This window comes from Acanthochromis polyacanthus, chromosome 23 (assembly GCF_021347895.1).
Source record: "Acanthochromis polyacanthus isolate Apoly-LR-REF ecotype Palm Island chromosome 23, KAUST_Apoly_ChrSc, whole genome shotgun sequence".
Classification (NCBI taxonomy): Eukaryota; Metazoa; Chordata; class Actinopteri; family Pomacentridae; genus Acanthochromis; species Acanthochromis polyacanthus.
Genome location: NC_067135.1, coordinates 26813886 through 26829976, shown reverse-complemented (window position 1 = coordinate 26829976; position 16091 = coordinate 26813886). Strand labels below are relative to the sequence as shown.

The window sequence follows — 16091 nt, the reverse complement described above, 5'->3', positions numbered from 1 at the left end:
TCTGAATATTGTCAACAAATGATAGCAATGATTTAGTTGAATACAAATGAACACTTTACAAACATTTGTTTGTACAAATCAGCATTTTTGCAAAATATCCACCAATTGACAGCATTTTTCTCTTTTTCTCTAAATGGAAGATTTGTCTCTGTTATGAGAACCTTTTCTTTTCAATTTATGGATATTAACACCAAAGTCTATGTTCTATGATGTGTATTTTCACATTATGGTTTCTTTCTCCTCACATCTCTACATTATCTTCAGTTTTCTATTGTGATTAACACCATTAACACTTTATTTTCTCCATGTTGTTCAGCTGGTTCTGTCATCCTGGACAGTCCTGCGTTTCCTGTGTTTGAGGGAGACAATGTGACTCTTCACTGTCAAAGTAGAAAGACTTCCACGAAGCAAACAGCAGATTTCTACAAAGACGACGTCCTCATTGAAGGGAGTCCTTCAGAGCAGATGACGATTCACAACGTCTCCAAGTCTGATGAAGGATTTTACAAATGCAGCATCGACGGCATTGGAGAGTCACCAGAAAGCTTCCTGGCTGTTGGAGGTGAGACAGGAAAAGAGATCTTGTTCATTTAGAACAACACTTAGAACCAGGAGAGCCTCAAGGAACTCAGATATTCAAGGAAACCTGCTAGGGTTTAATAGACACCCACATTTACACTTTATTTTATTAGTTTTATTGTTAAATACTAACATTCTGATATCTAAACATGTTTGGTTTATTTTATAAGGCAGAAATTATTCTATTGCTTTACTGCAGATTTTAAAGTCTCAACAATTAAATAATATATAGAAATTTCTACTCAATGTGATGAATTATTGAAGGAATTATTAATATTTTAGGAAGTAAATAATGGAGTTCTTTGGATTTGTAATATATATCTATAATAATGCAACTTTTTTCTTAGTTGTATTGTTTTATTCCTCTTTTGACTGCAAAATGTGGTTCAAATAGAGAAAAAGCTCCATGTTTGGTGTCATTTGTAAAGTTGCAGCAAATACTGTTTCTATCATCCCTCCAACACCTCATGAAGAGACGCCGTCTGATGAACCTGGATCTCCTGTTGGCCTCGTCCTGATGTTGGTTCCTCTGATGGTTCTACTGCCGGTTGCATTTATTTACTGCATGAAACACAGAGGTACCAAAAATGGATTTTTTTCTCTAAATATACAGTTTCAGTTGCATAAATACAAAGAACATCTGTCCAAAGTGCATAAAGCAGCACAGAGGTTCCTTTGAACAATATTCTGCATTTGAAACCTGTTGATGTTTTTATTTTTTTATTTTTTTGCTGTCTCTGCTCGCTTTTATGATCCTAATGTTTGTTTTTCTCTCCACCAGCTTCCTCAGAGACGCCAACAGCAGCATCAAACTCAGGCAACGCAGCTTCAGGAGGTGAGAAAACAGATTTCACTGTAAAACTAAGTGTAGATTTCCAAAAGGACATTTTTAAATATTAATTTTTACGTTGAAGCCTTCAAACTGTTTAGTTTTGAACATAATTTTAATGCACCACATTCATTTGTGCTGTAAAAATGAAGGTTATTAATTTTTTAAATGAAAATTTAATCTTATTTTTCAGATTTTTTTCTTAGTTTTTTTCTCTTGATTATGATTAATAAAATAAAAGGAAAAAATTTGCAAATTTACTTTAAATGAAAGAAAACAGGTCAAAACTGTTTGTAAAGAAGCACAAACAAGCAAAAAAAAGTTTATTATTTTACAGTGTTTGACTCATAAAAGACACTACATTCTACTGTTTGTAAGTCAGCCAAAATATAATTATTTTATAGATATTTGCCATTATTTGAAAGAATCCACATAAAGAGATAAATATGCAAAGAACTATCAGCTGAAATCAAACTATGATTTTTGATTTAAAACTTAAAGAATAATTAAGAAACAGAGTTCAGGGTGGATTCACTGGTTTATAAATGTATGTGACAATATTTTGTTGTTTTTTATTTAGCTTTAATGCAGATATTTGCTCATGTTCACTAACATTTTCTGTTTTGTTTCAGTCTCTGGAGGTGAAGCTGGAGATGATGTGGACGGTTTGACCTACGCAGTCGTCTTCACAAAGAAGAGACGAGACAAAGGTTTATTTTTAATTTTAACATTTTAACATGTGAAAAACAACAGAGCCTGATTCTCAGAACAGCTGAATAAAAGCAGCTCAAAGTGTCAGTTGAGGCGTCGTTACCACAGAAAGCTGAGGCCTCCTGGATTTATTCTGGTTTCAGACGCTGCTGATGCAGGAGATAATTTGAGTCGCGAGTCAAACCACAGCAGAAAACCAGCGACAGAAGAAGGTATGAGGGTAAAAAAAAACCTTTTCAGTGTGTCTGCATCAGTGTTTATATATAACTGATGGTTTCTCGTCTCCAGATGCAGACCAGTCCTCACTTCAACCCGTTTACTCCACTTTGAAAGAGACACGACGGCCTGGTTGGTATCTGATCAGCTAAATGTGTTTGGATCATTTTATACTTTCATATGTTTCCGAAAACAATGCAGAACCATGAAGGGACACTGAAAGAACCTTTATGAAGATGTTCAGCTGTAAAACCTTCCCATTTATGTGACAAACGAGGTTCAAATGCAGACTTTAGCTGTCAGTTACTGTTAATGATAGTCAATCATTAAGTAGTCAAGTCTTTGAAGGATTCTCCTTTGTTGGACCTTTGCCAACACTTCTGCACCCAGAGGATACTTGAGCTTCCTGCTGACCAGTTTTTCCTGCATTTCCAAGAGCAATGTCCTGTACATGAATCTCAGACTCTGAAGGGGGAGCTTCTCCACCCTTCCTCATGGCTATGGTAACAACACTTCCAGCATCTGGTTGTGAGTTTAATGCATTTTGGTGAAGGAAGAAAATTATATCCTGAAACCTGACAGTTTGACCAGAAAAACAACCAAACAGTTCCTGAATGACCAGGAGGAATCCATTTGGTGACAAAAAAACATGTTGTCCAGTGGAAAGAATCAATTTTTTAGACATGATGTAATGTCATTAGATGGAAAATCTGACAATCTAAACATTTTTGAAATGTACACTCAACAAAAATATAAACACAACACTTGTGTTTCTGCTCTCATTTTTTATGAGATGAACTCAAAGATCTAAAACTTTTTCCAAATACACAATATCACCATTTCTCTCAAATATTGTTCACAAATCTGTCTAAATCTGTGATAGTGAGCACTTCTCCTTTGCTGAGATAATCCATCCACCTCACAGGTGTGCCATATCAAGATGCTGATTAGACACCATGATTAGTGCACAGGTGTGCCTTAGACTGCCCACAATGAAAGGACACTCTGAAAGGTGCAGTTTTATCACACAGCACAATGCCACAGATGTGGTGAATTTGAGGGAGCGTGCAATTGTCATGCTGACAGCAGGAATGTCAACCAGAGCTGTTGCTGGTGTATTGAATGTTCATTTCTCTGCCATGAGCCGTCTCCAAAGGCGTTTCAGAGAATTTGGCAGTACATCCAACCAGCCTCACAACCACAGACCACGTGTAACCACAGCAGCCCAGGACCTCCACATCCAGCATGTTCACCTCCAAGATGGTCTGAGACCAGCCACTGGGACAGCTGCTGAAACAATCGGTTTGCATAACCAAAGAATTTCTGCACAAGCTGTCAGAAACCGTCTCAGGGAAGCTCATCTGCATGCTCGTCGTCCTCATGGGGTCTCCACCTGACTCCAGTTCGTCGTCGTAACCGACTTGAGTGGGCAAATGCTCACATTGGATGGCGTCTGGCACGTTGGAGAGGTGTTCTCTTCACGGATGAATCCCGGTTTACACTGTTCAGGGCAGATGGCAGACAGCATGTGTGGCGTTGTGTGGGTGAGCGGTTTTCTGATGTCAGTGTTGTGGATGGAGTGGCCCATGGTGGCGGTGGGGTTATGGTATGGGCAGGCGTCTGTTATGGCTGAAGAACACAGGTGCATTTTATTGATGGCATTTTGAATGCACAGAGATACCGTGACGAGATCCTGAGGCCCATTGTTGTGCTATACATCCAAGAACATCACCTCATGTTGCAGCAGGATAATGCATTGGAAGCTGAAAACATCCCAGTTCTTGCATGGCCATCATACTCACCGGACATGTCACCCATTGAGCATGTTTGGGATGCTCTGGATCGGCGTATACAACAGCGTGTACCAGTTCCTGACAATATCCAGCAACTTCACACAGCCATTGAAGAAACAAAACTGCATCTTTCAGAGTGTCCTTTTATTGTGGGCAGTCTAAGGCACACCTGTGCACTAATCATGGTGTCTAATCAGCATCTTGATATGGCACACCTGTGAGGTGGGATGGATTATCTCAGCAAAGGAGAAGTGCTCACTATCACAGATTTAGACAGATTTGTGAACAATATTTGAGAGAAATGGTGATATTGTGTATGTGGAAAAAGTTTTAAACCTTATGTTCATCTCATAAAAAATGGGAGCAAAAACAAAAGTGTTGCGTTTATATTTTTGTTGAGTGTAATTTTACTAATATCTTCCTTTTAGGTTGTTTTATTTCTTGTTTCCTTGAGTAAAATTCAAATTCTGCTTGTTTCTGAAGCAGAATCAGGATTATCAGGCTCCACGTCGGCCTTAAATCCCACAGCAGCTGAAGAGTCGCATTTACAAGAGCAGGAAATCGTCTATTCTGCCGTCCAGAAGGTGAGATCGATGCTGATTCTGGCACAAACTTGTTCATTATTGAAATATTTGCTGTATCATTTGAGCTACAAGATGAACGTCCTAATCTGTCTAAAGTCAACCTTATTTATAATGCAAGATTCAACATGAACAGTTTGATGTTTTTACAGAGACGTGTTCTGATTCAGTGAAGCAGGTTCATTATTATTACGATTAGTGTCACATTTTACTGATGTTTTCAACCATTTTCAATGATCTTCTCTGACTCATGACTTTAATTCTGTACTTGTTGTTTTGTTTAGGTTACATTCAGTGAAAAAAACATTTAATTATGGTCAGTTTAATTTGGCTTTTTTGACAAACATTTTCAAAAAAAAAGACAATTTAATGTCAAACTGAAGCCAAATTTCTACAAAGTAATGTCATTTAATTAAAAATGTTAAACCTAAATAAATGATAGCATGTAGTGGATGCGTCTTTAATAGATGCTGAGTTCACAGAAAAACACCTGAATAAGAGGATGTATCTGTCTTTAATGATTTTTCTCTGGTTTTTAGTTTGATTTTCTGTCTTCCAGACAACAAAGATCAGAGACACCTGACTGAGAAAAGGAGAGACTCTGATTAAAGCTGAGCTGAACGTCGATCTGTGTTGAAATATTGTTGATTTTTGACATTTTTTCAACCTCCACCTTCCTGACATATTTAAGACACAGGAACTAATGAATAACCTGCTGTAAGAAACAACTATGAGTGTCAGCTCGTTACTTTTCAAATTAAAACACCAAAATGACAGAATTATCAGAGCCAGAATCTGTCAAAATGTTGTATTTGATGGATAGTTTTGTCTATTTCCTCTTGTTTTCTCTCTTTCTAATAAAATAACATAACACAGATATACAATAATTGCACCAGTTTGTCCTAAAAATTATAAATAGCTCTGAATAGTAGGTAGTGAGGAAATTAATTTTGTGTAAATACACAATTTAGTGTATTTTATTGGTAATAAAGTTAAAGAATGAAGTCCAGTTTAGTTCCATAAATTAAACTAAATCATCTTATGGAGTTAAATAATTAACATTCAGCTTGTTGCTCACCTTTAATCCTTTCAGTTCTTCATTTAATTCAGCATCTGTGTCTGTTTTTATTATATCTGCAGCTTTATAAATCAGAATTTTACCTCAGATTTGTCCTCTGTGACATCTGGAAGGAATTTCAACAGAAAACTGAATGTGACATGAAGCATCTGAAAATGTGACTTTATTTGGGAAATTTGTGAGACTTTTCTATGATAATAAATGCATTTACACCTGAACAATTTGATTTAGTTGATGATTTCTTATCACATCTGAGACAATATTTAGTTTTAATATCAATTCTTATAGATACTTTGTGTATGTATCAGAGAATGAATAATAAATGCTTCACTGCTCTGTTAGGCTTGAGTAAAAAAAAAATTGAAACAGAGAGCTACAACACTGATATCTGCTTTATTGATCTCACTTTTGATTTAATAACTTTTTCTTTTCATTCTTTACATTCCCAGATAAATCAAAAATGGAATAAAATATGATTTTTTTCCAACTTGTTTCCATGTTTCTAACTGCATCCATTCATAATAAATCACATGTATAATCAGTACATGATACAGACATCTACAATGGACATGATTTCAAGAAAAGACTAAATGTCAAGTGAAATGACAGAAAAAGCACACTTTCAACTGATTACTTTTTTCTCTTTTTCTGGAAGCCTGAATGTTTAATTAGGGAAAAAAGCTGCCAATAAACTAAACAAAAAATATATATCTGAAATGTCCAAACAATACCAAAAAAAGAGTTTTCCACCTCTGCAAGTACATGAACACTTGAGTAGTTAAATAAAAAACACATTTCTGTTTGGCATGTGAAAAATATTTGAAAAAAATAGCTCTATGTGTAAAAGTATACAATTCCTTTCCACGAAATAAAGATTAAGACCAAATATCATCAAATCAAATGATGGAAAATCTGGAGAGTCTTGACTGTGTTTCAAAAATATCTAGATCATCATATAGATTATAAAAGTTGATGGAGAATTTAACCTGTATAACCATCAAAATTATGAAAGAAATCTGCATCATCAGTCATAATAGCTAAAATCAAAGCAGAAAGTTGCATCTCTGTTAAGAAAGTTCCTTCCTGTCTAGGACAAATACACATATTTTCCATCATTTCTGGGTAACCCTAACCCTAACCCTAACCCTTCCATCATTTCTGTGTGATTTAAAGGCACATTCCAGGTTTTGTTTCATTTGATATATTTGGTTTACTTAAGCTGAGTTCAGGCCCCACAGAGTTCTGGACATTGGTGTGTTTAATGACTTCATCAGTGCAGGAAAAGTTTCTGCAACTTTGGAGTTTGGTGTAAGAAGCTGTTATGAGGCTAAAAAATAAAACACAACTGAAGAAGATAAAAACGTTGAACAAAACTTAGAAAGATATCAAGTGTTTGGAGCATCACTGAGAAGAAACTGCTCACTGTGATTTTAAAGGATCCTGAAGCAACAAAAGAGGTTCTCAAAGCTAAAAACTTTCAAATGTCACAAGAAGATGTCCACGAACCGACACGTAAAAGAGCTAAACATGACAATGTCCTTTTTAGTTTTGTTCTTCCATCACATCTCATTTTATCTGCTTTTGTTTCCATCTTTGTCATCACATCACGTCTTCGTTTTTTGTTTTCTTGAACTCGGTTTTAGGCTCTAACCTTCTGTTCTACTTCCTGGATCTTGTGCTTCTTCATTTTCTGTCTGTGCAGTGTCCATCTTTGCTTCTCCTTCTTTTCCATTTATTTCTGGTCTTTTTGTGTCTCCTGGCAGCTCTTGTTTTCCCTTGCCCACACCTGTTGGACTTGAACTTGGCATTTCTTCACTTGTCTGAATTTCTGCTGCTGAGGAATCTCCTGGTGCTTGTTTGTCTTCTTCAAGTGGATTCTGACCTGCTGTGTCACTGTTTCCCTCTTTACTTTCATTTGTCTGACTCTGATCTGGTGTTTCTGTTGTCATAGGTGTTGATAAGTTTTCTTGGGATATTCTTGGTTCTGCTGCACCTTGACTTAGTGTTCCTTCTTGGTTTTCTGATTGAATATTTGATTTTTTTCAGATTTATTTGTCTTGCTCTCGGCTTCTTCTTCTTCTCCATCTGGTTTGGTATCAGCTGACTGTGTTTCCTCTACGTTATTTTCAGGCTACTCTTGATTTTGTTTTGTTGTCTGATTCTCAGTGTTTTTTTCATCTGTCTGTTCCTCATCTTGTTGTCTTTCAGGCTCAGACTCAGGTGTTGTTCCAGACTTTACAGATTGTCCGTCACGTTGCTGTTGACCATTAATCGAACTATCAACCATCTCCTGTGATGTTTCAAGTACGTTTTGCTCCTCTACTTCTTTTTCGGAATCATCACTTTGAGATTCTTCATCCTCAGAGTTCTTCTTGGTCTCTGTGTGCAGAAACAGTAGATATCAGTTACATCAAATGAAACATGGTGATTCTGCACCAACAGTGTGTAAATGATAACACCCATTTCGCTTTTCAGTATTAACAGTAAATGCCACAACCTTTAGTTCATGTAAACTTTCTACAAACAAAATAAGAAATATTTGTGAGGCAACAGACTGGAATTACTTTTTGTCTTTGCTTGTGCTTCTGAGGAATCTTCTTCTCCTTTAGTTGGATTCTGAGCTGTTGTGTCACGATTGTCAGTTGATGTTTCCTCTTTACTTTCATTCATCAGACTCTGATCTGCTGTTTCTGCTGTCATAGATGTTGAAACATTTTCTGCATCTGCTCTGTCAACATCATGAAGTATATTGGGGGATACTGTTGATGCTGCTGCACCTGGATTTGCTATTCCTTCTTGACTTTGTGATTGAATATTTGAATTTATTTCAGATTCACTTGTGTTGCTCTCTGCTTTTACTTGTTCTCCATCTGGTTTTGGATCAACTAACTGTGGTTTCCCCTCATTGTTGTCAGACTGCTCTTCTTGATTTTGTGTTTTCTTCTGATCCTCAGTGTTTTTTTCATCTGTCTGTTCCTCATCTTGTTTTCTTTCAGTCTCAGACTCAGGTGTTGTTCCAGACTTTACAGGTTGTTTGTCACTTTGCTGCTGACCATTAACCGAACTATCAACTGTCTTCTGTGAGGTTTCCGCTACTGATGCGTTATTTTCTGCTTCCACTTTGGTCTGGTTCATCTGTGTTTCTGCTTTGTGCTCCTCTACTTTGTCTTCATTTTTCACCATTGTGTCTTTATCTGAATCTTCACTCTGTGATTCTTCGTCCTCATGTTTCTCCTTGGTGTCTGTGTGCAGAAACAGTAGATATCAGTAACATCAAATGAAACATGGTGATTCTGCACCAACAGTGTGTAAATGACAACACACATTTAGCTTTTCCGTATTAACAGTAAATGCCACAACCTTTAGTTCATGTAAACTTTCTAGAAACAAAAAGACGTATTTGTGGCAACATACTGGATTTACCTTTATTCTTTGTTTCTGCTGTTGATGAATCTTCTGGCGTTTCTTCTCCTTTAGTTGGATTCTGAGCTGCTGTGTCACTACTTCCAGTCAATGTTTCCTTCACATTTTCATTCATCAGACTCTGACTTGCTGTTTCTGTTTTTACAGATGCTGATGCACTTTCTGCATCTCCTCTTTCAACAGGCTGTTCTTGAAGTGTTCTTGGTGCTTGTGTTCCTCCGATGTTGTGTTGTGTTTCTTTTTTTTCACTTCTCATCAGTGATTCTTTTTCTGAACCTTCACTCTGTGATTCTTCATCCTCATGGTTCTCCTTGGTGTCTGTGTGCAGAAACAGTAGACATCAGTTACATCAAATGAAACATGGTGATTCTGCACCAACACTGCAAATGACAACACATTATTTTCAGTCTTAATCGTGAATGTCACAACCTTCAGTTAAACAAAAATAAACAAGCATGTATTTATGAGGGAACATCCAAGATTAAAATCAGTATTAAAATATTCTCACTGTTCAGAGACTGATATTGTGATCAGGACAAGTTTGATCATCATTATGATTAAGACATACGTGATGAGATAACAGACTTACTGTTTTTGTTTTGCCTCCAGGCAAATAAAGCAAACGCAAGAACAACCAGAACAAACAGGACGAGACCAATCACAGCAGGGATGGCAGACTTAGCTGATGGGTCTGTGAAGAAATCATCTGAAATGTTAAACCAATAAACAGCGTGACGTTTATTTTAACAAGACATCAGATGTTTGGAGCTAAAACTGGGATCAGACCATGAATCCAAACCTGCAACGTGGAACTTGGCGTCTCGGTGCTTGTTGTTCTGCTGGACTCTGCAGGTGAAGTTGTTGCCATGACTCTTCTCCACAGTCACTCTGCTGCTGACAGTATAGAGGTCATCAGGACCTGTGACTGTCTCTGTAGGTTCAGCAGTGAGGAGGTTTCCATCACCGTCCAGCCACAACACCTCAGGCTCTGGATACCAGCCTGCAGATTTACACTCCAGCACTCCAGCACTGGCTTTGGTTATCTCAATGACAGCAACTGATAAAAACAAGAGAAAAAGCTTTGAAAAACTAAACCTTACAGTGAAACCTTCTATGGACTTTTGTATACGTACTGACAACAAGCTGAACTCGAGAATCTGTCTTCAAGTTTGGACTGAAGCACCTGTACATGCCCTCATCAGACAGCCTCACTCTGGAGAGTCTCAGTGACATGTTTCCCTGCTTCAGTCCATCGACAAACACCGATGTTCTTCCCATGTATGACGGGTTTTGATCAACCAGATGGTCTTCACCGTCCCGCCTCACATGGACGAATCTAGGGTTCAGGTCCGATCTCGACCACTCCAGCAACTCGTCGGTGGCGTCCGTGGCAGGTTCCACGTGGCACTGCAACGTAACGTCACCAGTGATGCCGATCAGTGCCTCCATGAGTTGATATTGATCGACTGCCTCACCTGAGTAAGAAAACATCTTTTTATATATTTAAGAACAGTTAAATAGACGTCCTTAAAGACAATGATGTCAGCATCACAAACAGAGCCATAGCAGTGTTATATATCAATATTATAACATTACATTGGTGTAATTTAATCAATAAATCATAAAATGTGTTCCGATCTCCATCTAAGTCACAGCAATAGACAAACACAGTCTGCTAAAACTAATACAGGTAATAATTATATGTTTTCAAGTTGTAATGAACACAGCATGTAAACATTCAGAGAGCAGGGTGGAAAAAGTATGTGAACCTGTAGATTAATGACTTCTCCAAGAGCTAATTGGAGCCAGGAGTCAGACAACCTGGAGTCCAACCAATGGGATGAGATTAACTTGAAATCTCTGACACATGCTCACATTTTTATTGACAAATCTGCATTAAGTAAAACATTAAACAAGAATAGCGTTCATGAGAGGACACCACGAAGGAAACCACTACTGTCCAAAAAAACATTGTTGCATGTTTGAAGTTTGCTAAAGAGCACCTGGATGTTTCACAGCACTACTGGAAAAATATTCTGTGGACAGATGAAACCAAAACTGAGTTGTTTGGAAGGAACACAAAACGCTGTGTGGAGAAAAATGGGGCAGCACACCAACATCAAAACCTCATCCCAACTGTAACATATGGTGGAGGGGCATCATGGTTTGGGACTCCTTAAGCGTCTGGACGATTGTTGTCATCGACTGAAAAATGAAATCCCAAGTTTATCAAGACATTTTTCAGGAAAACTTAAGACCAGTTGTACACCAACTGAAGCTCAACAGAGAATGGGTGATGCAAGGGAAGTAAATCAACAACAGAATGGCTTCAACAGAAGAAAATACGCCTTCTGGAGTGGCAGTCTGAGTCCTGACCTCAACCCGATTGAGATGCTATGGTATGACCTCAAGAGAGTGATTCACACCAGATATCACAAGAACATTGCTGAACTGAAACAGTTTTTTAAAGAGGAATGGTCCAGAATTCCTCCTGATTGTTGTGCAGGTCTGATCTGCAACTCTAGGAAACGTTTGACGTTATTGCTGCCAAAGGAGGGTCAACCAGTTATTAAATACAAAGGCTCACATACTTTTTCCACCCTGCTCTCTGAATATTTAAATGTTGTGTTCAATTAAAAACATGAAAGCATATCATTTTTTGTGTGCGCTATTAGTTTAAGCAGACTGTTTGTCTGTTGTTGTGACTTCGACAACATTTTATGATCAATTTATGCAGAAATCCAAGTAATCTCAAAGGGTTCACATACTTTTTCTTGCAACTTTTTAAGACAGGAAAATGTCTGTATTTATACTCACGTGGTTTGACAAAACACACCAAACTGAGGGTACATTTCAGCTGCATAACAGTATTTATTGTGAATAATATCACAAAATAATCTTACTTTTTTCTGAAAGGTTGAATGAAATGAATTCAAGAAAGCGATTCCATCTTACCAGACCAGCAGGGAAATAAAACCTTTTAATGTCTTTTCAAAAGAACATTTAGGGCAAATTTATCATTTCCAATAATGTTCCTATGGATTTCAATCGATCATTTTACCTGAAACATTCATGTTTTACCATCTTATGTTACTGGTTTATATGATTTCCAGCCAGAAAAACACCTACTGCTAAATCAGAACATCTCTATAAATTTAAACCGGGGTTGGTTTGAATAATCTGAAGATTTTCTGTCCAATTGGGAACATTAAAAAAATCCAGTTTAAATGACTAAAACCTTATTTGAAAAGAAACCCAGCAGCTACTATGATCAGTTCAACCAACTCTGCATATCAACATGGCAGCACAGTGGAAGAAGGTTGATGATTAACTGGTGCTTTTATCTCTCAGTAGTAAAACAATCCAGTGGTTATTGAGGTCAGAGCTTATCTGAAGTCAGACAAGCCATAAAAAGCAAACATGAGACACTTTCACTTTCACTTTTACCAGTGAACTGACCTCCACAGTCAGACTGGAGTTAAAGTGTAACTAGTGAGATCATCCCACATTCAAGGCTGCGACTCCACATTTTTAACTGGAATCCAAACGTAAATCTCTGTTCATCCGATTTCTGAGCTCAGCTGCACAACTTTCACAGAAATCTAAACACATCATTTATAAATGCAACTTCACACATTCAGGGAGGCTGAAATCCAGATACTGAATGCCACTATACCGTATGTGGTATACTCAGGGGAGACAGAGGAGACTGACGCTACGGTCGCTGAGCCAATCAGAGTCCAGCGCTGTACACTACGTGATGGCAGAGCCAGTTGTAATGACTGAACTGCTGTGCCTCAATGCACCATGGGAGCTTGGGGTGTTGGAGGTTTAAATGTCATTATTGTGGTTTATGTTCGTGTTCCAGTGTTATTAGTATTTGTATTTTATTGTGTTTTTGTGGATTAGTCAGCTTAATTACTTTGCTTAAGTGTTATGTTGTCAGGACTGTGAGTGTGAAGTGTGTTTGATGACTTCCTGCTACATTTATGCTGTAGTCTGTGTCAAAATAAGAGCATCTGGCAGTTATATAGTGTTTGTGCTCTTCAGTGCTACGTTTCATTGGAACTCACCACCATAATAGTTACAGAAAAAATATCTGTACTGCAAAATTCTGCGATATAGCGAAACATCTGCGGAACCAAACCCAATCCAAAAAGCTGCGATACCGGGAGACCATGGGAAGTGAACCGCGGTATAATGAGGGACCACTGTATTATAAAATAAATATCTTATTTTATTATGAAACAAAACCAATAAAATGTAAAACATTATTTTCAGATATATTTAATGTACAGTACCAGTCAAAAGTTTGGACACCTTCTCATTCAATGCTTTTTATTTATTTGTATTACTTTCCACATTGTACATTAATACTTAAGATTAACAGTTTTTGTTAACAACATAATTCCATATTTATTCTTTTATAGTTTTGATGTCTTCAGTATTGATTCACAAGGTAGAAAATTTTTAAATAAAACCCTTTGAATGAGATGGTGTGTCCAAACTTTTGACTGGTAGTCCATCCATCCATCCATTATCTATACACCGCTTAATCCTCATTGGGGTCGCAGGGGGCTGGAGTCTATCACAGCTGACAAAGGCAGGGGACACCTGGACACATCGCCAGTCTGTCCCAATGCTACATATACAGACAGACAATCACACTTGCAATTACACCTACAAGCAATTTAGAGTCATCAATTAACCTCAGCATATTTTTGGACTGTGGGAGGAAGCTGGAATATGCAGAGAAAACCCACACATGCACAGGGAGAACATGCAAACTCCATGCAGAAAGATCCCGCCACTGTGCAGCCCTTCACTGGTAGTGTGTAGAAATAGTTGTTCTTATAGAAAACGTTTACAAAATAATTAATACTACTACTACTAATAATAATAATAATTAATATTGTAAAATAAAAATGGTGATTAATCACAACAGTTATGAACACATTTTTGATATTTAATATTCACTATGAATAAGAACATGGATACAGGTTTTGACATTATGAAACACGCCCTTCTTTTGCACTAGCATATTAAATCTAACTTTTTTGATCTTAAATCTCTTTACGTGTTGCTGATTTTACTAAAATTGTGCATTTAATTTTTAAGCATTTATATAATTTTGAGACACACTCAGAGACTTTTAAAAACTTTGATCTGTTGAAGGCCATCGTCATGTTTAGTCAACACTTTCAGGAAACTCAGGAGGATTTCATCTACACCACTACTTTGTGAGTCATGCAGGATAATACATCCAAAACTTGAAAAGAAGTCTGTTTTATTATATTTAGGAATACGTTACCTGTATGGAAGCATGCCAGCAGAAGAATGAGAACAGTCTGGAAAACCAAAGCCATCATCGCACGGAGTTCAGATTTACCGTTCAGCTATGGCAGTGTGAGAAAACCAAATAAATCACGATTTAAATTCACAAGAAGTCGGTGCAAATTAAAGGTTAAGTCACAGGCGAAAAGAGTTCCTTACAGTTTGCATGTATCGTCAATCTGCACACAATGAACTTTAAACTTCTGACCTGAACCTGCTGTCTTATCTCCTGAACTCTGCCTGTTAAAGCCTGTATGAAGTGCTGTAACACTTTTATATAGGACAGTATTCAGAGAAATGTGTTTTACTGATGGAAAAGGCTCCAAAAAGATCAATCAGATATGTTTCTTTGCTGCAAATAGAAGGATAAATGACAGAAATCATCGATGCCCAACAAAAACGGTCAAGTTTTTAACTTTTATGACCGTACCTGCTTTGATCGTCACAGTTAATATGTTACACATAAATAAGAAACTGCACTTTGATCCAGTTGTCAGATAGCAGATCACCACAGTAATAAATACTACATCTATATTGCCAAAAGAATTGGGACGTCTGTCTTTACACGCATATGAACTTTCATGATATTCCATTCTTAATCCGTTGGGTTTAATATGCACATTCTGCAGCTATAACAGCCTCCACTCTTCTGGGAAGGCTTTCCACAAGGTTTAGGAGTGTCTCTGTGTTGTCTCTGTGCAGGTTGGGCAAGTTCTACCACACTAAACTGGCTCATCCATGTCTTTATTGACCTGCTTTATGCACTAGTGTCAGTCATGTTCGGACAGGAAGGGGCCATCCCCAAATTGTTCTCCCAAAGTTTGGAGCATGGAATTGTCCAAAATGTTTTGGTTTTCTGAAGCAGTCAGAGTTCCTTTCACTGGAACTAAGGGGCCAGCTCCTGAAAAACAAACCCACACCATAATCCCCCCTCCACCAAACTTTACACTTGGCACAATGCAGTCAGGAAGTATGGTTTTCTTGGCAACCACCAAACCCAGACTGGTCCATCAGATTACCAGACTGAGAAGTTGATTGGTCAGTCCAGAGAACACGTCTCCACTGCTCTAGAGTCCAGTGGCAGCTGCTTTACGCCACTACATACGATGCTTTGCATTAACTTGGTGATGTATGGCTTGGATGCAGCTGCTCGGCCATGGAAGCCCATCCATGAAGCTCTCTGTGCTGTTCAGGAGCTGATCTGAAGTTTGCAGGTCTGTAGCTATTAACTCTGCAGAAAGTTGGTGGAGCTCAGCATCCACTGACCTCGTTCTGTGATTTTACGTGACCGACCATTTCACGGCTGAGGTGTTGTTGTTCCCAGTTGCTTCCACTTTGTTGTAATACCACTAACAGTTGACCATGGGATATTCAGTATCAAGGAAAGTTCATGAATGGACTTAATGCACAACCTAGCAGCCTATCATGGTACCACACTTGAATTCACTGAGCTCCTGAGAGTGACCCATTCTTTCACTGATGTTCGTAGAAGCAGTCTGCATTCCTAGGTGCTGGATTTTCCATGGAAGTGATTGGAACATCTGAAT

General features: G+C 37.9%; 1 protein-coding gene and 1 long non-coding RNA gene across 2 annotated transcripts in view; both read left to right on the top strand.

The window, feature by feature from the left end:
• The window catches only part of LOC127532501 (Fc receptor-like protein 5), a 32773-nt gene that overhangs the window by 210 nt on the left and 16472 nt on the right, over window positions 1–16091 (top strand). The window contains exon 2 of the mRNA XM_051944250.1: window positions 317–562. Within this exon, the coding sequence (XP_051800210.1) occupies window positions 317–562 (246 nt within the window). The remainder of the gene's footprint in view (window positions 1–316; window positions 563–16091) is intronic.
• Window positions 2013–2467, top strand: LOC127532366 (uncharacterized). The gene is made up of 3 exons (XR_007939748.1): window positions 2013–2118; window positions 2263–2331; window positions 2408–2467. It is a non-coding gene; the product is annotated as an uncharacterized LOC127532366 (long non-coding RNA).